General features: G+C 41.6%; 1 protein-coding gene across 1 annotated transcript in view; it reads left to right on the forward strand.

Moving 5' to 3' along the window:
- Nucleotides 1-22,335, forward strand: part of CACNA2D3 (calcium voltage-gated channel auxiliary subunit alpha2delta 3) — a 648,113-nt gene that overhangs the window by 317,360 nt on the left and 308,418 nt on the right. Inside the window, exons 10-11 of the mRNA XM_044451514.1 lie at nt 18,081-18,170; nt 20,789-20,902. Coding sequence (XP_044307449.1) covers nt 18,081-18,170; nt 20,789-20,902 — 204 coding nt within the window. The remainder of the gene's footprint in view (nt 1-18,080; nt 18,171-20,788; nt 20,903-22,335) is intronic.

Genomic DNA, 22,335 nt, shown 5'->3' on the forward strand with positions numbered 1-22,335 from the left:
AGTAGGTACCGCAAGTAGAAAGTGCTGTTGGCAAGAAGAGGTTCAACTTGATGTGACCAGGGAAGGGTTAAACAGTAGTGGGATACAGACTCTTCTCCGAGCTCCAGCAGAGATCTCTGTTTAATCCATTATGTCTCTACAGTGCAGAAGAATCGTTAACTTCATTTCCCAAGACAGTCTTTTAAAAGCATTATGGGGTTTTGTGGCAAAGTAGTTGAGAACTCCCAAACCATTCCATGCAAATTGCTTTCTACCACACTTTTCTTTTGGAAATGGCCACCCATGCGAAGGGGCTGAAGAATGAACGGGAGGACTGAAGCGGATACTCCTTCAGCAATGCTTGCGTGTTGCATGCTGTGGGCTGTCAAGATCAGCCACTGCGGGCTGACTACCTAGCTGTAGAACAGGTTGGGGTGGCCCCCTGGCTAGTATAAGGATAAGTTGTCCTGTATCAGGTCAGACTGGGGCCTTAGGATATACACATCTTGTAACCTGATTTAGCAATTATTCTGAACAATCCTGCACATGGGTCCTTCTATATTTTTAACAACAAATTGTTTCACACATAAGCACAACCCAGTCGTTTGAAAGCTTGTGTGTCAGATGCATAGGAAAGAGAGCATCTGCCTCTTCTGCTTCTACTCAGCAACCCACATCGGAGTTTTTTAGGGTTGTTGTTACATATAAACAGCCCCACAACACTGTTGCTTTGGTTTTGTACTTTATTTATGCAGTGATTTTATGGCCACTGGGTTGCTCAGATCTGTAGTGGCAAGGTTGGAAACTTACTCCAGCTTCATAGCTCTGGGTTGGAGCTCCAATTTCCCAGTTCTTCCACCTTCTTCCTTTGCTTTCTGAGGCACTCTGCTTAGATAGCGGAAATTAGCTAAATGTTCTCATCATGGGAGGAGTATGGAGGTACCCGTCTCCTTACTGCTCCTCCTGCCCTTTGAAGGATGACCATAATTGTTCAACTGTGGAGAGTTATGGGCATCTTGACTTGAGCCTACCCAGAAGTACTCAATTCTTTTTTCTTTCTTTCAGCTGATTTTTTACCTTGAGGGACAGCCTTCATTTTGCTTTTTGGGATGTTGCAGTGATGCATAAGTCTCTAGAACTGTGATGTAATTTTCACTTTTATTTTCTGATATCACAGAAAAAATATAGGCTATATTTCTAGCTTTTACAGTTTCATGTTGATCTGAATTATTTTTGACAGACTGAATGTGCTGCTTTTGCTAAATGATGTTAAGCAATGGTAAACTGACAGCTTGCTTAGTGCTATTTTACCGCATTATGCACTTATTAATTAGCATTCGGTACCACAGCAATTACACTACTGAGTAGTCTGAAGATTAATTACAGAAGCATCATTTTGTAGAAAAATGAATAGAAAGTATCATGCAGTTTCCCTCCTTTTCTGAGAGGAACTAGGTCAAATTTGTTCTAGAACCATGCAAAGATGAAAGAGCTATTGAGTTTGTGAAAAAGTAAAGATAAAATAGGAGAAATGAGAGAGTCAGGAAAATTACTGTAAAGTTTTAGGATAATATCTAGAAAACAGAAATACTTGAATGACTTCAGCCATAGATAATACAAGTTTAATACACTGCAATGCAACATATCTTTGTAATAAACATAGCAATATTTTATTATAATATTATATAATTTAGGTCTGCCTTCTTCTCTTGAAAGTTAGTAGCCATGACAGATCTGGAAAAGCCATGTTTATGCCCATTTCTATATGCTAAAGAAAACATATCTCTGTATGGGGTTCGGTTAAAGTAAACCACTGCCAAGAGGCAATCTTGACTTTGTCAATTATGTTTTTGGTTCCTTAATCCAACACATTGGGTATAATCCAAAGGTAAGCAAGGCCCCATATGGTTAATTTCCCATTCCATTCAATGAGATGGGTACCTAATAAGGAAGAAGGGGATTCGGTGATTGGTGTTAGAGAACAGGCCCAGATGCTAAATGATTTTTTGCCTCCATGTTCTCCACAAAGCAGGACAGGAGAGATCTACATGGGGAACCAGATGAGACCGGGGATTTAGGAACACAGATTAGAGTCACCCCCCTAGAAATTGAGGAGTTCCTCAGGGCACTGGATACAGAGACACTGGGCCCTGATGGGTACTTCGGGAGTTAGCAAGGATACTCTTGCACCCATTGGCCTCCATTTTTGAGGTCTCGTGGAGAACAGGTGAGGTTCCAGAGCACTGGAGGGGAGCATAAGTGGATCCACTCTTCAAAATGGGTAGTAGAAGGGACATGGGGAATTACAGGCTGGTTAGCCTTACATCCATTCTAGGAAAGATGATGGAAAGGCTCATAATCACGAGAGATCTAGTAACCCTAGATAGGGAAGGGAGGGACCACACAACAGGGCTTCCTCAGAAACAGGTCCTGCCAAATGAAACTTGTGAAATTCTATGACAAGGTTTCGAGCTGGCTAGACAGAGGAGATGAGGTGGATGTGGTTTACCTAAATTTCAGCAAGGCCTTTGACAAAGTGTGATCAAAAGGAGAAGGAAATGGCAACCCACTCCATAAACCTTGCCATGAAAAGCCCATGGAAAGTACAAAAAGGCAAAAAGATATGACACTGGAAGATGAGCCCCTCAGGTTGGAAGGTGTCCAATATGCTACCGGAGAAGAGTGGAGGGCTAGTACTAGTAGTGCCAGAAAGAATGAAGCGACTGGGTCAAAGCCGAAAAGACACTCAGTTGCAGATGTATCTGGTGGTGAAAGGAGAGCCCGATGCTGTAAAGATCTATACTCCATAGGAACCTGGAATGTAAGATCCATGAATCAAGGCAAGCTGGACATGGTCAACTGAGAGATGACAAGACTGAACATCGACATCTTAGGAATTAGTGAACTAAAATGGACAGGAATGGGTGAATTTAATTCAGATGACCATCAGGTATACTACTGTGGGCAAGAATCCCTCAGAAGAAATGGAGTAGACTTCATAGTGAATAAAAGAGTAGGAAAAGCAGTACTGGGATGCAGTCTCTGAAATGACAGAATGATCTCAGTTTGAATCCAAGGCAAACCATTCAGCATCACAGTAGTCCAAGTCTATGCCCCAGCCACTGATGCTGAAGAAGCTGAAGTTGACTGGTTCTATGAAGGCCTACAACACCTTCTAGAATTAACACCAAAAAATGATGTCCTTATCATCATGGGGGATTGGAATGCTAAGTAGGAAGCCAAAAGATAACCGGAATAACAGGCCTTGGAGTACAAAATGAAACAGGGCACAGGCTGGTAGAATTTTGTCAAGAGAATACGATCGTCATAGCAAACACTCTTTTCCAACAACCCATGAGATGACTCTACACATGGACGTCACCAAATGGTCAACACAGAAATCAGATTGACTATGTGCTCTGCAGCCAAAGATGGAGAAGCTCTATACAGTCAGTAAAAACAAGACCTGCAGCTGACTGTTGCTCAGATCATGAGCTTCTTGTTGCAAAATTTATGCTTAAATTGAAGAAAGTAGGGAAAAGCACTAGGCCACTCAGGCATGACCTAAATCATATCCCTGATGAATATACAGTAGAGGTGACAAATAGATTTAAGGAATTAGATCTGATAGACAGAGTGCCTGAAGAACTATGGACGGAGGTTGACAACATTGTGCAAGAGGTAGCAACTAAAACCATCCCAAAGAAAAAGTAGTACAAGAAAGCAAAATGGCTGTCTGAGGAAGCTTTACAAATAGCTGAGTAAAGAATGGAAGCGAAAGGCAAGGGAGAAAGAGAAAGATACACCCAATTGAATGTAGAATTCCAGAGAATAGCTAGACGAGATAAGAATGCCTTCTTAAATGAACAGTGCAAAGAAATGGCAGAAAACAATAGAAAAGGGAGAACCAGAGATCTCTTCAAGAAAACTGGAGATATGAAGGGAACGTTTCATGCAAAGATGGGCATGATAAAGGACCAAAATGGCAGGGACCTAACAGAGGCAGAAGAGATGAAGAAGAGGTGACAAGATTACCCAGAAGAACTATAGAAGAAAGAGCTTAACGTCCCTGAGAACCATGATGGGGTGGTCACTGACCTCAAGCCAGATATCCTAGAGTGTGAAGTCAAATGGGCCTTAGAAAGTCTGAGCAACAACAAAGCTAGTGGAGGTGACAGTATTCCAGCTGAGCTATTCAAAATCCTAAAAGGTGATGCAGTAAAAGTGCTAAACTCAATATGCCAGCCAATTTGGAAAACTCAACAGTAGCCACAGGATTGGAAAAGGTCAGTTTACATTCCGATCCCAAAGATGGGCAATGCCAAAGAATGTTCCAACTACCACACCATTGCACTCATTTCCCATGCTAGCAAAGTTATGCTCAAAATCCTACAAGCTAGGCTCCAGCAGTATGTGGACCAAGAAATACCAGAAGTACAGGCAGGATTTTGAAGAGGGAGAGGAACTAGAGATCAAATTGCCAACATACGCTGGATCATGGAGAAAGCTAGGGAGTTCCAGAAAAACATCTACTTCATTGACTATGCTAAAGCCTTTGATTGTGTGGATCACAACAAATTGTGGCAAGTTCTTAAAGAGATGGGAGTCCCAGACCATCTTATTTGTCTCTTGAGAAACCTATATGTGGGTCAAGAAGCAACAGTGAGAGCTGGACACGGAACCACTGATTGGTTCAAAATTGAGAAAGGAGTTTGGCAAGGCTGTATACTGTCACCCTGCCTATTTAACTTACATGCAGAGCACATCATGAGAAAGGCAGGGCAAAATGAACCACCAGCTGGAATTAAGATTGCCAGGAGAAATATCAACAACCTCAGACATACAACTTCGCTTTCTACCACTCTAATGGCAGAAAGTGAAGAGGAACTAAAGAGCCTCTTGAAGTGGGTGAAGGAGGAGAGTGCAAAAGTTGGCTTGAAACTCAACATTAAGAAAACTAAGATCATGGCATCTGGTCCTTTCACTTCCTGGCAAATAGATGGGGAAGAAATGGTGGTAGTGACAGATTTTATTTTTCTGGGCTCCAAGATCACCGCAGACGGGGACTGCAGCCAAGAAATTAAAAGATGCTTGCTCCTGGGGAGGAAAGCTATGGCAAATCTAGACAGCATACTAAAAAGCAGAGACATCACCCTGCCAACAAAAGTGTGTATAGTCAAGGCTATGGTTTTCCCAGTTGCAATGTATGGCTGTGAAAGCTGAATCATAAAGAAGACTGAGCGCCGAAGAATTGAGGCCTTTGAATAGTGGTGCTGGAGGAGACTCCTGCGAGTCCCTTGGACTGCAAGGCGATCAAACCAGTCAGTCCTAGAGGAGATCAACCCTGACTGCTCTTTAGAAGGCCAGATACTGAAGATGAAACTCAAATACTTTGGCCATCTAATGAGAAGGAAGGACTCCCTGGAGAAGATCCTAATGCTGGGAACAATAGATGGCAAAAGAAGGAGGGGACGGCAGAGGATGAGGTGGCTAGATGGTGTCACTGAAGCAGTTGGTGTGAGCTTGGGTGGACTCCAGGGGATGGTGGAGGGCAGGAAGGCCTGGAGGAATGTTGTCCATGGGGTTGCGATGGGTCAAACATGACTTTGCAACTAACAACAACAACAACAACAGACAGACAGAGGGGATGTGGTGGATGTGCTTTACCTGGATTTCAGCAAGGCCTTTGACAAAGTACCGCATGATATCCTGGTTGAGAAATTAAGGAGTTTTGGGATAGACCAATGCACTGTGTGATGGATTAGGGCATGGTTGATGGACCGAACGCAGAGTGTAACTATTAGTGGGGAATCACTGGGATGGTGGCCAGTGACGAGCAGGGTCCCCCAGGGCTCTGTCCTGGAACTGATCCTGTTTATACTTTTTGTCAATGACCTGGAAGAGGGGGGTGACCAGTCTTCTGATCAAATTCACAGATGATACTAAAATGGGGGCAGTGGCCACAACTGAGGAGCAGGCACTCCAGATCCAGAAGGATCTGGACAGACTATGGAAGTGGGCAGGGGAGAACAGGATGGTGTTCAGTGTAGATAAGTGCAAGGCCTTGCATCTGGGGCATAGGAATGGGCATCATAAGTACAGGTTAGGGAACAAGTGGCTGGAGAGCAGCACTTGTGAAAGGGACCTCGGGGTACTGGTTGACTGCAGGCTAAACATGAGTCAGCAGTGTGACATAGTGGTCAAGAGGACAAATGCCACCCTTGGTTGCATAGCCAGAAGCATGGCTTCTAGATCAAGAGAGGTATTACCACCACTCTGTACGGCTCTGGTGCGCCCGCAACTGGAGTATTGTGTTCAGTTCTTGGCTCCATATTACAGGAAGGGTATAGTCAGGATGGAATTGGTGCAGGGTAGGGCCACAAGGATGGTGGCCAGATTGCAGCGGAAGCCATATGAAGCAAGACTGAGAGAACTGGGTCTTTTCAGCCTGGAGAAGAGGAGATTCTGAGGAGATCTGTTGGCGACATATAGGTACATGAGGGTTTGTCATGCAGAGGTGGGTAGAGACCAGTTTTTCCCTGCAGAGGAGGGCAGGACACATTCCAGTGGAGCAAATCTCAGGGAACCAAGATTTAGGGTGGATGCCAGGAAGTACTTCTTGACAGTTAGACCCTTAGGGTATGGAATGGGCTTCCATGGGAGGTGGTTGAAGGACCATCAGTGAGGGTGTTCAAGGATAGGCTGGACATGCACATGGTAGGCACATCATGAGCAGAGCTGGCTGGAGCCGGGGGTCAGACTAGATGGCCCGGGAGACCCCTCACTCTGTTTCTTTGTCCTATGTTTCTAAACAAGAATCTGAAAAATATTTTCATTTCTATTAACTTTATATGGCCAAAGTAAAAGTCCATTTTATTGAAGGCTCATTTTCATACTATTCATTCTTATATGATGAGGATCAGGAGGAGGAAGAGGAGGATAGTGATGGGAATTTTTAGCTTTCCTGTGCAATTGACTGTCTACGGTTTGTGCTCCTGGTATTGGCCACAAATGGCAAAGAGGTGCGCCCCGTATGGGCACCTTTCCTACCTGCGGGGTGGGGGCTTTTAAGTTCCTGATCAGGGGGCTTGTACTTAATTCTAGAATAAGAAAGGCATCATGATTGCTAGAAACAGGATAGGTAGACAGCGGAACTCCAGATGTTTTGGACTTCAACTCCCAGCATTCTTGACCATCAGCCATTCTTACAGGAGTTACTACAAGTTGAACTCCATAGCATTGGAAGGTTGACCTTGTGCTCACCCTTGTTCTAAAGCAACGCCTGCTTTGGTATTAAGTCAGACAGGAAAGGTCCCTTTCCTTTGTCCTGGTCTGACAACATTCCCCCATCCCTGTGCCCTGTGCGGCTATCTGATCATGGACCTCCAATATCATGCTTTGTTTTGTTCTGACATGCAGCATATCTCTACAGAGAACTGTTTCGCCTTGCTTGCAATCCATGCATTAAATTGGTCCTCCCTCCATATACACCCCACCCTTCATCATAACAGGCATAATAAACAGTCATTCCAACAATTATTTGTTTCTTAAAGTTTACACTGTATTCAGTTTATCTGAAAGCATGGCTCGCTTGTCAGTTTATAGGAAGTAGGCAGTCATGAAAGAGCCTTTAAGAAACATTTGAAGCAAATGAAATGTTTTACCAAAACAAGTCAAAGTGGCAAGTTTAGTGTCAGAAATGACAGGGTAATGTTAAAATATCTGATATGTTTATATGAACAGCACGCACTAGAACAAACACAGGAAAAAAGAGAGCCTCCCAGTCCCTTAATGTTTTACTTAGTTCATGCAGGGAGGAAGCAGAGGTATCCTAACCACCAGCAGCATTGACAGGGAAATAAGGTTGCTTGGATTAATCGCCATCCTGGCCAGGTCGGCTGCCACTACCCCTTATGACCAACTCAGCCTAAGCCATGGGACTCTCAGGCCTTATGGGATACCCCTAAGGGTTATGAAACTAGGCCCCAAATCCATATGAAGACAAATATGGAGACATTTCTGATTATCCTCTGTACAATGTGAGAATCTGTATTTTCACGCAACAGTATTATTGTATCTTACAAGTACTTTTCAGACGAAATAAGGAAAAATAATTTTTGGCAGCTAAGCATTATATAGTACCAAGTCCAGTTCATACTTTTGTTATTAAGCTGGCCTTGTCTGTTTTGTAGCAATTTGTAAAACATTATTTTCTCTGCTTTTCTTTTTGAAGTAGGAAATGGTGTAGACAGTATTTTATCATTGTCTGTACTTTTTCTGCAAAATTACAGACATCTGCAATTGCCTAGTTTAGTACAAGTTTACTTGGGCCAAGAGGTTTTCATGTTTGAGAAACTCCACATTTACTATTTCCTACCTCTTAGGAATTTAATGCAACTACAAATTTAAGGTACCACTATCACAATTTCCATTCTTGCCTTATACATTAAACACAGACACAACTCTCTTTTAAACACTTCCAGATGAAATTCTGTTGACAGCGTATCTGGGTGATGGATTCATAATGAATCAGGAGCCTATGCCTATCTATACTATGCTGTGCTTGTGGCGGATTGGCTGGCTGGTGTGGTAGAGCATGATAGAGACACAGCCCAGCAAGAATGAAAAACCGAGAGTATGCAGTTAAGGTACAACCTTGGAGCAGACTGAGGTTTTGGACATGGAGAGCACTTTGGTTTCTCTTTCATTTCTGTGTCCAAATCAAAGTTCTGTTTATTACATATTAAGCCCTAAATAAAGAATAAGATACCTAGCTTTCAGGATCAGGTATCGGAAGTCATGATAGGACTTCCTCACCTGTGATGTACATATGAAAAAAACTCCCATGAAGAGAAGGGGGGAAGTTGCCCTGACAGACCACCTTCTCCTGTATATGCCTATCAAACTATTAAGATCTGGCCATGAGGCCCTCCTTAATGTGCCATCCCAAAAGCAGATGAGAGGCATGGTAAATGGAAGGGTCTTTTCGGTGGCTGCCCCCACTTCTGGAATAGGCCCCCCCAGATAAGGTTGCCTGGCACCAACTCAGTTCAAATTTCAACGCCAGGTGAAAACATATCTCTTCCCCACCCATTTTAATAATTTTAATAACTTATTTTAATAATCATTTTTAGCAGTTCAAATTTTAATGTATTTTTGTAATTGGTTGTCCATGTCGCCTGGACATGTTACTTGAAATTGACCTGACCTATGTTAATATGTTAGTATTATTATTAATTGGCTATTTTTAATGGAAGTTTTGATTTTTTGGCTGTATTTTATTTTCGTACGTCTACTCAGGAGCTCATTTAATTTGTTTGGTGGGTTATAAATGTAAAAAATAAATATAATAAATAAATATTTTTTCCTGATACAATTGCAAGAAGAGCGGGAAAACAGCTAAAGATTCCCTGTGTGAGAATTATAATCTAGACTGGGTCCTCTATGCTTACTTTTGAGTATTGGAAATAGCTGCAGGGTATATATTAATGTCAGCCTGTTGCTCAGTTCTTCAAACATTACATTTTTCAGAGTCAGCAATAAAGACCTTCTAGAAAAGATCTAAATATGAATGGTCCATATATGCCATGAAACTCAGTATTTATTTTTTACATTTCCACCCAACTGCGGAAGCTGCCTAGGCAATCCAGAACAATTAGATCTCACATGCTGTCAGTGCTGAAGCAGCTACGGTGCAACAGGGGCATCCTGAGAAGGACTTCAAAGCAAAATTTGTTTTTGTCTTTTCCTGCTGGCATGCAGACTTGGAGCTTGCTAATCATCTTCTGAGTGTGCCATGGCTCCTAAAAAGGAAGACAATATGCATAACTTAATAGTTTAATAATTGTAGTAGTATATAAATAGTAATAAAGTACATACTCAACACATAGTAATAAAGCACGAACTTTACCTTTCTTCTACTGTGACACCATTACAACCCTCTTCATTACCCTACTTTATGATTAAAGCATTTTTGATTAAATATGGCATATGTTATAAATGAGCCTCCATTCAAAATGCAGAGATTTACGTTATCATAGTATCTAGCTAGGTATCCATTTTACTTGTTAAAATGCACTGTGAAACTTGAAAGTTTGTATAGCAAACTTGAAAATCTGTATACTCAAAGCCATCAAAATTATACCCATGAAAAGATTTCTCTGTGTTCTCTTTCTTAATCTCTGGGGCCAACATAGTAATTGCTGTCTTTACCATGCTATTATGAACCTGTCATTTTACTAATCAGACATCAGGATCTAATTGCTTTAATTGTCTAATTAATTTGCATAAAATTACCATTATGCTATACGTAAACAAGGTCTTTGGATATGCAGAAAAGTATCACATGCAGAGTTATGATTATAAATGAAAGCTAAGCATATTATTGCTTGTTAAAATGAGTTCCACCAGGTTTCATCTTCTTTATAGGATTTAGATTCATGAAGGATGGTCAAGAAAGCTCTGATTACTTATGCTCTTTATTTAAATTTTGCTTCTGTGTATATGTGTGAGCAAGATACATAAATTTGTGTTGCCTAAATAGACAAATCCAGCTACAGATCATCTAATAGCATGGCCAGTCTTTTTCCCTTTCTACAAAACAAAGCTATGTTTAAATTGCCCATTGGTATTATCTGCTAGATGTGCACTGAACACTCTTTAGGGGACCTAGCCTTTGTGATGGCAGAACAGTCCTTGGAAGTTATTCCAGTTTCTGTGCCTGTGTTTACTCTCCATCATACTGAAATGATCCATGATGTTCTGTATCCACACAGCAGAAAGCCTGACTTCTGCCTTACGGGGAACTAGCTGCCTGCTGGTGCATTCCACCTGTTTTCTTCCATTCGGCTTCTCCTGCAAGCAAGAGCAGTCCGACTCAGGGCACCTTTCTTAATCATTCTTGAATTACAGCACTTGACATATTTGGAGCAATAAGCCAAAAGGCCTAGTTCAGGTGGCCCAGTGTACCTTCGGTTCCCAGTTAGTTTGGCCATTCCTGCTTCTGGGAAGAGCCAAGCAGGAGTGCAGGGATGGGTGCACCTGCCTACAGCTAGTCCGTGATAGACCAGGAGTACCTGGCATTCTGGCTTACTCTTGTGCCTGCACGCTTCCTCTGTGTGAAAAGCGTATTACATGCAGCATGAGGATGCTTGCACTCGGGCTGTGTCCTGTTCACCACAAGCAGTGTGGAATTCGTGGAAATGAAGAGGGGATTCCTGTGCACAAAATCAAACCCTCTTGGTTAGCTTTAGTCCAAATAAGTAAAGCATGTGATAGAGCAGTGAACTCCAGAGTGCATCTCCAAAAACTATCATTGACTTTTCCTTATCCAGCTGTTGAAGGGTCTGATGTGCATGTGGGCCAACTGCATAGCTCGGTCTCATTATGCTTTTCATTTATTATCCTTTCATGTGCTAGTGAAGACTTTTCACTTGTTGTGCCTTGTCCTCACATCTTCATTTTATTTATTAAATTTTATCTCATCACCTTCCGGCATCCGAAGTGGATACCAGTATACATTCATCATTGTCACTGAAATCCCAAAATGCAATAAAAGTTTCCCTTTTGGAATAATGTGAATTCTTTGCTGAATTGTATTAATGGACATGGTGCTACTGAACATGAGCACATAGTTTATGGAAGAAAGTACTTTATAGTAATGGTCATTTGAAATTTCTGTAGATCTAAAAATTGCTGAGATGGTGATGCCATTCTCAAGAAAGGAAAGATGAAACACTAGTAAATGGTGACAGAGGAAAGTAAGATTCATTAATGCAATCTTTTTACAGAAGCACCTAGCAGCATCTGTATAATAGGAGATTTGCAAGGAAGAAACATGCACTGCGTCCAATCCATTTTCAGTGTTTCAACGTTTCAGACAAATGCTGCATTTCTAAGTTTGTCACTAGCATGCGTTTGCATGCATGCTCATAGCACTATGAAGAAAGAGAGTGGATTCATTCCTTAATCACATACGCTTATTTACATATTAGAAAAATGAACCAACTCTACTAGCAATTGCAGGATCTCTGTGCTGCTGTGCAAAGTAGCTTAAGGGCCATAATTTCCACCTGCTTCTGTGAACTTATGCCAACTCTGGCCTGTGGACATAAGGACAGAGCTGGCAACTGGACAGTATCCCCTGTCTCTCCCCTGAAGCACTCCTTGTTGGGTAGTGTCCCCATCTTGAAAATGGGAAACTGTATACTGGCATAATACTCCATTTTTACTCATCTGTGACATCCGCACAAAGATCAGTGTAAATGTGCCCTGAGAAGAAAGGGTGGCCTGCCCTTTGTTCCAGCTACAGAATTGAGGTTCCTGGTGAACCTTTTTTTTTTTTTTTTTTTAAACTCAGGTCCTTAGACAAGAGTGCCCATAAGAGTTTGAGAAGACCAGAGTTATTTTTCTACCCTTTCTATTTTGTTGGCCTTGGTTGTGTTGTGCCCTCCTTGTGCAAAGTGTTAATTCACCTAAATACCTCATTACCCAAATTACCCTTTGCATATGGGCACTCCCTGGGTTTCCCAGGAATGAGTTCCATTCCTAACAAAGTGGAAATTTGTCTTTAAGTTGAATATGTATGTTAAGTCAGGCCACATATAGTCAACCCTCCACATTCCCAGGGGTTAAGGGCTCAGGACCACTGGGAAAGTGGAAAAACCATAAACATCTCTAGCTCTGCTGCTCAAATTCACCAGTGCCTCCTCTTTGCAGCAAGGAAATGCCAGAGAGATTTGCCGAGGCAGGAAGGCCTGCTTTGGAGGCCTCCCTCTCTCCCCTTTCGCTTCCTTTTTCTCTGTGGTGATGGACAATTTCCCAGACTATTTTTTTTTAAAATAGGCTTTATGGCCGTTCGTTTGTGGATATGAGTTGTTCGTAACTTTGGGACTGCCTGTACTCACAATATGCAGATTATATTATTGTGGTTCAGAAGAAATCAGAAGGGTAATACAGACCTTTCTTTTCTGTAATTGTTCTGGAGATCTCTGTAAAGAGTAAAATCAATCCATTGATTGCTTTGTACTCATGCAGGCAGAGTGATGTAGCCTGGGCCCCTTTGTCTGTATATGCTGTATTGTCTTGCTGGGGCATATATATGACATAGCCTTATTCCCCATGCCTTACTGTGCATTCATGTTGGGATGCTATAGTTATCATCCGAGCTAGCCAAAATCCTGTGCTCTGATGAGGCATGGGGCAGTGGGGAAGCAGAGGTGAGGTGCAGGCAGCCTTATGGTCTCCCTGACTTCCATAGGAGTGTTTCCAGTCGTGCTGCGTCTTTTATCAGCATAATATGGTGCTGTTGTTGGAAATACAATTGATCTCTGAATGATCTAGTCTTCTGAGCTTTGCTCTCCCCCTGCTGCATGTCTCCAGCTCCACCCATTTCATTTCCCTGCACTGGTACAATCCATTAGTGTAATAAGGATACTATCCTAGCGTAAGTGGGAAATGTTTTGTTCTGATGGAATCTGAGCTAGCAGTGACTGGTCAAAAACGGGATCTTGGGGATGTGGGGGACAGCTGGCTGGCAAAGGTGTGTGCAAAAGACAAACTGTGCTCGGCATAATTGGTGAAGCTGATTGGTGGGAGGTTTAGGACAGAGAAAAGGAAGTCCTTCTTCACACATTGTATCATTAAACTATGGAATGCACTGCCATGGGAAGTGGTGGTGGATGCCAGTCTGGGTGGCTTTGAAAGGGGATTGGGCAGATCAGTGAGGAGGAGGCTGCTAGCCTTGTTGACTGTGCCGCCACAGTATGCCTGGATGCACCCGTGGCTGAGGAGCTGCTTGAGGGATCCACTGGGCAGCCGGTTTGCCACCGTGGGTACGGAGTGCTGAAACAGATGGAGCTTTGATCTGATCCAACATGGCTATTCTTATGTTCTTCTGCTATGCACTTGTTGGGAAACAGTTTCTTATTAATTTAAAAATCAAAATGCCGATTCCCCTGAAATTTGGTATCATACCCAGGTTGGTTTGAAGCTTATTTTTTCCAACAGTACAGCCAGGCTATTTTTCATGTTGAAAATTTCATGTTGAATTTCCCCCCAGCTACTTCTAGATTAATGCTAAGAGAAAACATGCTCAATGTGTCCCAGAGGTGTTTTTTTCATACAATCTAATTACTGTTTTAGGTTTCAGAAGTGTAATGTTAACATGCATGAGAATTATCTGTTGCTAATTTTAACTGGGGAACCTGGAAGTATTCAAAGGGTTATGCTGTCTTTACCTTTCCGGTTCTGGGATGCTGCATCACATCACATTCCTGCTGTTGGGAGCTACGTTTCCCCCTTTGCATATTCAAGACAACTGACCATTCCTTTGCAAAAGCACTTTATTCTCCAAAGTATATCCATTAAGCACAGAATGAGTCTTTGAGCATGCACAGTACTGTTCATTGAACCTAGTCTAGCAACTACTTCTGAGAACCCTCCCTTTGATTACCCCTGGATCCCTCCTTCTGGAAGACCCCTTTTGGAGGCGGGCAAGCCCCTTCCCTGAATGCCACCCTTCTAGCTGGCTAGCCCTTCTCTCCTAATGCCACATCATGAGATCAAGCGTCATACCAGGCTTGGCTGACTTATGAAGGTGCTGTCTCTTGGTCCCTCCCCACAGTTGCTGTTCTCGGGATCTGCCTGAACACCTGGAGAGGGTGGCTTTGAGATAAGCCCTTCTACTTCTCCCCTCTGAAAGTCTGGGGGTGCCAGTTCCCAGGACCCCTCCTGCTCCTCCTCATCTGATGAGGTCAAATCTGCCTGTTCTTGGAACATGCACCAATAACAACCACCCCTTCAACTCCCAAAACCTTCCTCTGTTCTTATTGCTGCAGTGTATGAGATGGTTTGTGACCAAAGCTACAGTAGTTTCTCCTCCCTTCTGTTCTCATCAGAATGGACTTCCGGCCTTGGTTGGATGTGCAGTAATAAGCTAGACAAGGTCTCTATTGACTTCATGCAACGAGAAATGAACAGAAACAGGAAATGCCTGGCTCCATGTAGATGCAGCAAAACCCTGCACTACCTTAGGGACTAACACGTATACTGACACTGTCCAACAAAAAGGAACTTGGCTTACCCATAGCAGCTAGACTGGGCTCAAAATCTGGTAAAGCAAAGCACTTGTTCAGTCTGAACATGGATAACACCTATGATGTATTTCTTAATTGTTAATTTCTTAAAGAGAGGGCACTGAACTTTATTGTAGGAAGAGGAGGTGATACAGAGAGGGAACGTGGAATCCCCAAGCCTTGCCTCAGTCTTAGCACAGCTGATTAGAAATTGTCACTGTCACCTGATGTGGACTTTCCAGTGCCTACTTTTAGGAATACTTTCTATCAGTCTGAAACATGCTTCCCATCTATAGCTTTAGTATTTCTAATATGTTTTCCTCTGTCCAAAACAGAGAACATCACTAACATTACAGATATATTAAAAATGTTGGGATATAAATATTTTCCAGAGTAGGTTTACATTTTAACAATAAAATGTTGTGAAACGCATTCCAATACCTCAGCTACAGAATTCATTATGCCGTAACGGTTTATTTAGATCAACAAGACTTTGCCGTTAGGTGTTTTGAAATACTGAGTTGCATGAACTATATTTATTGGGTCACCATGAACATTAAGCTACACTAATTGCTTTGGAAAACCAACCTCATTTTGCGGCAGCAACATATGTTTCAAAATTGCCTTAAGCTGGTCTTTTTTCCTCTTAACTTACGAAAGTTTCACAATATTTTATCATCCACTAAATTGTGTGAGTCCATTATTTTAGTAAAGAATAGGAAAATGATTTATAAATAAAATTTAGGAAAATAACTCATGTAAGGCATTAGAGCATATAATATCCTTTTGTGGCACATATTTAACTGTGTGTCACTTTTTTATTAAATCCGCAGAGTTTTTTCACAATTGGCTTCTATTTTTTGTTTTATCACTGGGGAACTGTCAAACCTTTTGGTCTTTAAAGTGGAATGCTGCATACTGTACAATTTTCAGGCTTTTAAAAAGAAAATAAAAGAAAGCAGGCAAAATCAATATAGGGTAATATTCATCTTACAGCAAATTTCTTTCCTGATATCTAATTTCATATAAATCTGTTGCAACATGAAACTGTTAAAGGCTCCTAAATTGATACTTGAATTTTTCATAGGATGGAGCCTGTTTCATCAGATACATGAATAAGGAAGGGTAGGTAGATTATTGTAGGCCTGGGCCAAAATTTCAAACACTCAAACTTTCAGATAATTTTGGGGGAATGGGATGAAAGAGAGAGTGGAACTGCCTTCTTTAGTTTGGAGGGTTTGGATCTTCATTGACAAAGCAGACTCATCAGTGTTATTCCACTTCTTGGTGTTGGTCACCATTTTGTTTGTCTCAGAAAGCACTTCAAAAAGAATGCTATATCATGGTATATGAACAAAATCACCAAGATCCACCTTTTTCAAAATGCAGGGGCTATTTTGGCTCAGCAGTAGTAAATACATGCTGAATTCAGAGAAAAGAAGAATAAGATGCAATATTTCTATATAGTTCCCTCTTTAAAACAAGCAAGCCCGGTATAGAGTGATTAGCCATTGGCGTGTCATGAGTAATTCTTCAGTGGTACATTTATTTGAACCTCATGGTAGACTTTTTTTTGAAATTGTTGGGTAACCCTAAGCCAAACCCTTTTTATTATGATGAGTGCCTCAAATCCTGGTTTAATGGACTTTAGGAACATCTAGCTTTATCTTATTGTACCTGTTTGTGCAACATAATAACAAGGTATTACTTGAAACTGCCTTCTGTTTATGCAAAAGATCTGTTTCTTAGCATGTTGATATCAGGCAGATTTTCTTTGGAATCAAAGTCAGGCTCTCCTTCTGATTTGACCAAAAGTAGGACGAGGAATGTGATGTCATCCCACATGATCACCAAGGCAGCCAATGGCTACCAGTCATCATGGCTCCATCTTGCCTTCAGTTTCCAGTTGTGGAAGAATGTGACTGGGGAAATGGTATTGGACTCATGGTGTACTTGTAGGGTTCTCACAGGTAGCTGGTCAGCCTTTGTAAAGGGAATTCTGGACTGGATAAGCTTTTACCTAATCTAACCAGCATAATCTTATGTTCTTAGGCAATAGTCAAGTGGAGGTTAACATTCAAGTATAAGAAGCTGTAGAAATAGGAAAATAAGAACTATGAATTATAGCTTCCATTTCTTCAAAGCCAAAGAAGCAGCGTGCATTTATCTGACTGATTTAAATTCCTCTTTAATTAGCTGGTGATGTAAATATAATTGAATGTTATAGTCTATCCCTGCCTCCTGCTTCATTGGCATTAGGAACTCTTTGTTTTCTCATTAGATACCCTGTTCAACCTTTTAATTTATGAGACGGTTTTTATTTGTATTGTTTGTTTTGTATATTCCGGACTTGCACCCATTATTAAAATCACTTGTCAGATGCTTTTACTGGCCGTCTTCACTTGGCTAATTGTTGCCATTCACTATTTAAGGGCTGTGATCCAGGCCTTGTTCCGTGACTTCTATACTCTATACCAATATCTCCATCAGGGACATCCCCTAAACTTTTTTCTCGTTAAATTTTGACAGGGAGGAAGTTTCAGTTCTTGTAACATTGCCAGTTGTGAGCATTTTGAGTCACATTCTGCCCCCCTTCATATTTAGAAAAAATCTTTAGCCTTGCTTCAGCTAGGCATACTAAATATCCAAGCCATTTCAATTAAATGAATCAAGAGCTTTGGAAGTTCTCATCTTTGGGATACTGTGACTTCACATAAGGTGAGCCAATAGCTGTTTGTTTCATGGATTGGAAACTTTCCTGCAAAATATTTGGCCAACTATTGTTTCTATTATGATGTGGGAGGAATATTTTCAAGCATTCTTTACTTAAAGCCTTTTCTGGAAACAGGAGGGGACGAATCCTGCTTTTAATCATCATCATCATCGTTACCACCACCACCACCAAATGAACAGGCTTTTTTCTTTTTAGAATTTGTATCCATTTAGATATCAAGAGTACATTTAATGCAGAAATGTTCATAAATATGTTGCCTGACATCTCTTTTCTCCCCCCTCCCCCCCCCCCAGCACTTCAGGGAGCACCTTGACAAACTTTTTGCAAAAGGAATTGGAATGCTGGATATAGCCCTAATTGAAGCTTTCAACATGCTCAGTGATGTAAGCTAGTACTTTTTAATATTATTATTATACTAAACACTGTATTTTGTTTCAGTTTTCAGCTTCTGCAAAAGAAATAATGGGGTTTCGTCCTCTTTTGGTTACAGATTATTATCAATGGATACTAAGGTATCTTTTTCCCCATGGTGATTTAAATAATATTCACTTTATCCACCAGTATGTGGCATGCAAATTTTAGAAGCCCATTCCTGAGAATCACAGCTTAGCACAGTCTCTTTCTCTCTCCCATACCTAAGAGTGCTATTTTTATGTTAGTAGTCTATTGTGTCTCACATTTTTGACTGGTTCATAGATGCTAGGAATTAAACTTGACTAAGTTTCACTTACTTATATTTCAGCCTAGCTGGTTACACAGCTAGCAGCTGTCAGTGGGAATGATGCAGAGACCTGCATCCATAGCTATGTCCCAGTTTTCCCAGTCTTTAATTTATACAACCACCGTGAGTTGCTGCCGCCCAAGTACAGCGTCTCTCTTTATCACATGATGAAGGCAATTATCTCTTTTGGTGATAAATGTGATCTTTGCCATTACTATCTTTTTTCCTTTTTAAAAATTCTTAACCAATTAAATACAATTCTGTGACATTTAAAAGATAGTTAATCACAACCAAGTGCTTCAAATGTCAGGATGCATCGAAATTTTCACTGCTAGCTGATGAATCACTGAGTTAATTGTAGTTCATCATAAGACCCCCTGTCATTGTTATTATTATGAAAAAGACTTTCATCACTATTGCTATTCAGTGAAAGAAAGCTATAGATACATATGAGGAGATATTATTCTCCCAAGCATTTAACCACCTGATTAAAAAAGATTATTCTGCAAAATATGATCGATGCAGACAGAATAAAGCCATGTTTTAAAATAAATAGATGAAGATGCCCCACCTCTCCCAAGCATTGTAAGAGAGCGTGTTTTTTAATATGCTCCCCTTGGATTACTTCAGAAGTTAATAGCAGCCATCTTCATGCTGAGGAATGTCCCTTTGTAATGTGGCTTTTCTATTTTTAATAGCTATGTACCAGGGACCTGATTTGGGTGTTTTTTTCCTTGGTAGAGGCCAGCAAAATGGTTTCAAAGCCATAACCAGGGATCATATAGATCTCGGATGTGAAAGATGATGCAGCTAAGCTCCTCCTATCTCTTTCCTCCCATCAGCTCCTGGTCCTACTCTCATTTCCCTGCCCAATAGGTGGAATCCAAGGATGCATACAAGGATTGAGAGAGAAACCCTTTTTCACTGGTGCTTGATTGTTAGAGACATTTTCCAGGTTCTTACTGGAAATCCTACACTTTGCCACCACATCTGCTATAAGTAGAATTCCCTACTTGACTCAGTTCAGGTGATTAGGGCACTAAAAAATGACAACTGACCATCTTTTTAAGGAAGTTGGTTTGGCTTAATGGGAAAAGATCTGACTTTGGAGTTTGGATCCTGGTTCATACTCTACATACACTTATTTGAATCACCCAATTAATATGTATCCTGGTGTATAATATGCAAAGACAGCCTTTCAGAGTGAAATCCACTTAGGATTTCACTCCACAAACATTTCAGGATGGAGAATATTGGCCCCTTCTGCCCTTTAACCTTACCCACCCACTTACATCTGTGTTAAAGGGTGGTGCAGCCGCCTAGAGCAGGGGTCCTCAAACTTTTTGAATAGGGGGCCAGTTGAAAGGCTGTGGTGACTGTCGTGGGCCAGTGGGGGTGCCTGGGGGCGCGGGCCGATGAGGTGCCGTCAGGCATGCGCCAGGCAGCATTGGGCATGTGTGGCGGTGGCTTGCTCACTTGGAGATCTCTCAGCGAGTTCAAACCATCTCCGAGTGAGCAAGCAACCACCTCCCCGTCCATGCCGCTAGGTAGCAGCAAGCGTGCGCGCAGGTGGCAAACAGCTGCACGGGCCGGATGGATGGCCATGGTGGGCCGGATCTGTCCTGCGGGCCGTGGTTTGAGGACCCATGGCCTAGACAGTGGAGGGAAAGCTCCACTTTGCAAGTGAAACTTGAATGTAGCCCACAGTGAATGTGTAAGAAATGGCCAGGCCAGAGAAATAGCAGGTTGCTTGAGAAAATAGGGGTGGAAAAGTCCAACTTGGAAAATTAATATGTCTGTTTGAAAGCAACAACTAAACGAGACTTTCTGCTTGGGAATGGAATGAAAACAAGGCAAACAAATATATTAATGGCAAAATGGGCCATCAGCATACTGGAGTTATCATGTGTCTTCTCTTCTGATTATCCCATTTACCTGATCATTAAGAACATGGCAAGATTTTGGCATATTTCCAGCAAATGACTTTGATTTAGGAAGATGTGCATTTTTTGCTCTGTTTTAGTACCAAGTAACATAGAACTTTTCATTAGCAGTTTGCTTTTTTGGAGGGAATTTATTTTTCAGTAAAAGTATAGCACTTAGCATTGCTTTGATTAAAGTTTACGGCACTGAAAGTTTACTGTACAGAAATCAGAAACTAAATATCATACATATGCTTTCTCAGATAGTTATCTGGACAAAGTATAGTTTGGTTTTCTTATTTGACGAGGTGGATATGTCAAAGCTTAAGTGACGCTTGTTTGTTTGTATGTTTCCCAGTTCAATCACACAGGGCAAGGAAGTATTTGCAGTCAAGCCATAATGCTGATTACGGATGGTGCGGTGGACACTTATGATGCAATATTTGAAAAATATAACTGGCCGGATAGGAAGGTAAGACCATTCTACATATCTGTCAGCAAATGTGCCTGATCTCAGTGCTGCTGCTCCTGGTTTCAGGTAGAGAAAGAATAAACCTAACCTGAACTATTATAATTATTGTCTAAAGTAAATCACAATGTTTCTTTCTTTTTAAAAGCCCTTTCTGAAGATGTTTAGGCCATTATTTGGCTTTTTACCTGAAACAAAAACAAATGAAAAAATAAACGTTAATTTTCATGCTAGATATATATTGTTAAGTGAGTATGATGGTGTATATCTTGCTTGTAGAAGTAAGCTTGGATGGAAATGGGGATGGCACCTTCGTAAGCTATGGATTTATTTGTCTACCAACGTTTCCCAAGTGAAAAACAAAAAGAACAATGCCAGGAAAAACAATGTATGTGAATACGTGTGATAATAGAATGGCATCCCCATATTATTTTCTTCTCTGAGCTAGTTTTTAATGTGTGTGTTACATAGGCTATTTAATGTTTCAGTTTTTGATTGTGTCATGGTCTGAGCAACAGCATCTCAGCTGTATTTTGCACCTTTGAGATAATTCCTGCAGCGCAGTAGCTGTATATAGAAATAAGCCAACAAATGCTGATATAACGGGAAAGGAGACTGCTGCAAAAACAAAGGTGGGCTGTCTAAACACTGTTTGGCATAGCCCACTTGGCATAAAATGACCTGCACCTGGCACATCTGTGTGGTAGCCACCATATGTAGCAAGATATTCATATGTAATCCTGAAAGGGTTTGCATGACATGAGAATCCGCCATAGAAAGCCAGCCACGGGAAGTTGTTCCGTCATCCAAGCCTGTCGTGGTTTCTGCGGCATGGTTGGATTTTCAGGAACAAGCCACTCTGTGAATCCACAAAGTTGTTGAACCCAAGATGAACAGAGGTTCATGTTGGCTGAACCCAAGAGACCAATTTTATTGTGGGCTGCCGAGAGCGGCAAAACATCCTGCGGCTCACTTGTGTGATCTCACCAGTGACGCACTTTCACTGACGCTGAAACAGCCCTCAGGAAGGAGCAGCATTTGTTTCTTGGCTTGCTATTCCTATTTTAGTCTCAGAAAAGTACAATAGGGTTGCACTTTTTATTATGTTAGCCCCTGAAAATTGTGCATTTTTAATTTTTCGGGGGGGGAGCAGGATGTTCTTCACAAGTGCTCAGGTGTGCTCATATGGCCACCCAATGCAAGGCAAGGACACGTATGGGCTAATCTATGTACTGTTGTCAGGGGTCAAACGGCTAGTGGTCCATGCAAAAGCACTGCAAGGTGAAAGGCAAAAAAGCAGAGAATGAAGGGGGATTGAAGGGGGACAGGCGGCAACATGCAGCACAGCTACAATACCATCATGGAATTCTCTAGCTTTTTGGCATGCAGCTGACAGTTCTCTGTGCCACCACCTTTTCAACACTTCTCCCAAGCCA

This window comes from Varanus komodoensis, unplaced genomic scaffold, assembly GCF_004798865.1.
Source record: "Varanus komodoensis strain SLA01 unplaced genomic scaffold, ASM479886v1 scaffold6_2, whole genome shotgun sequence".
Classification (NCBI taxonomy): Eukaryota; Metazoa; Chordata; class Lepidosauria; order Squamata; family Varanidae; genus Varanus; species Varanus komodoensis.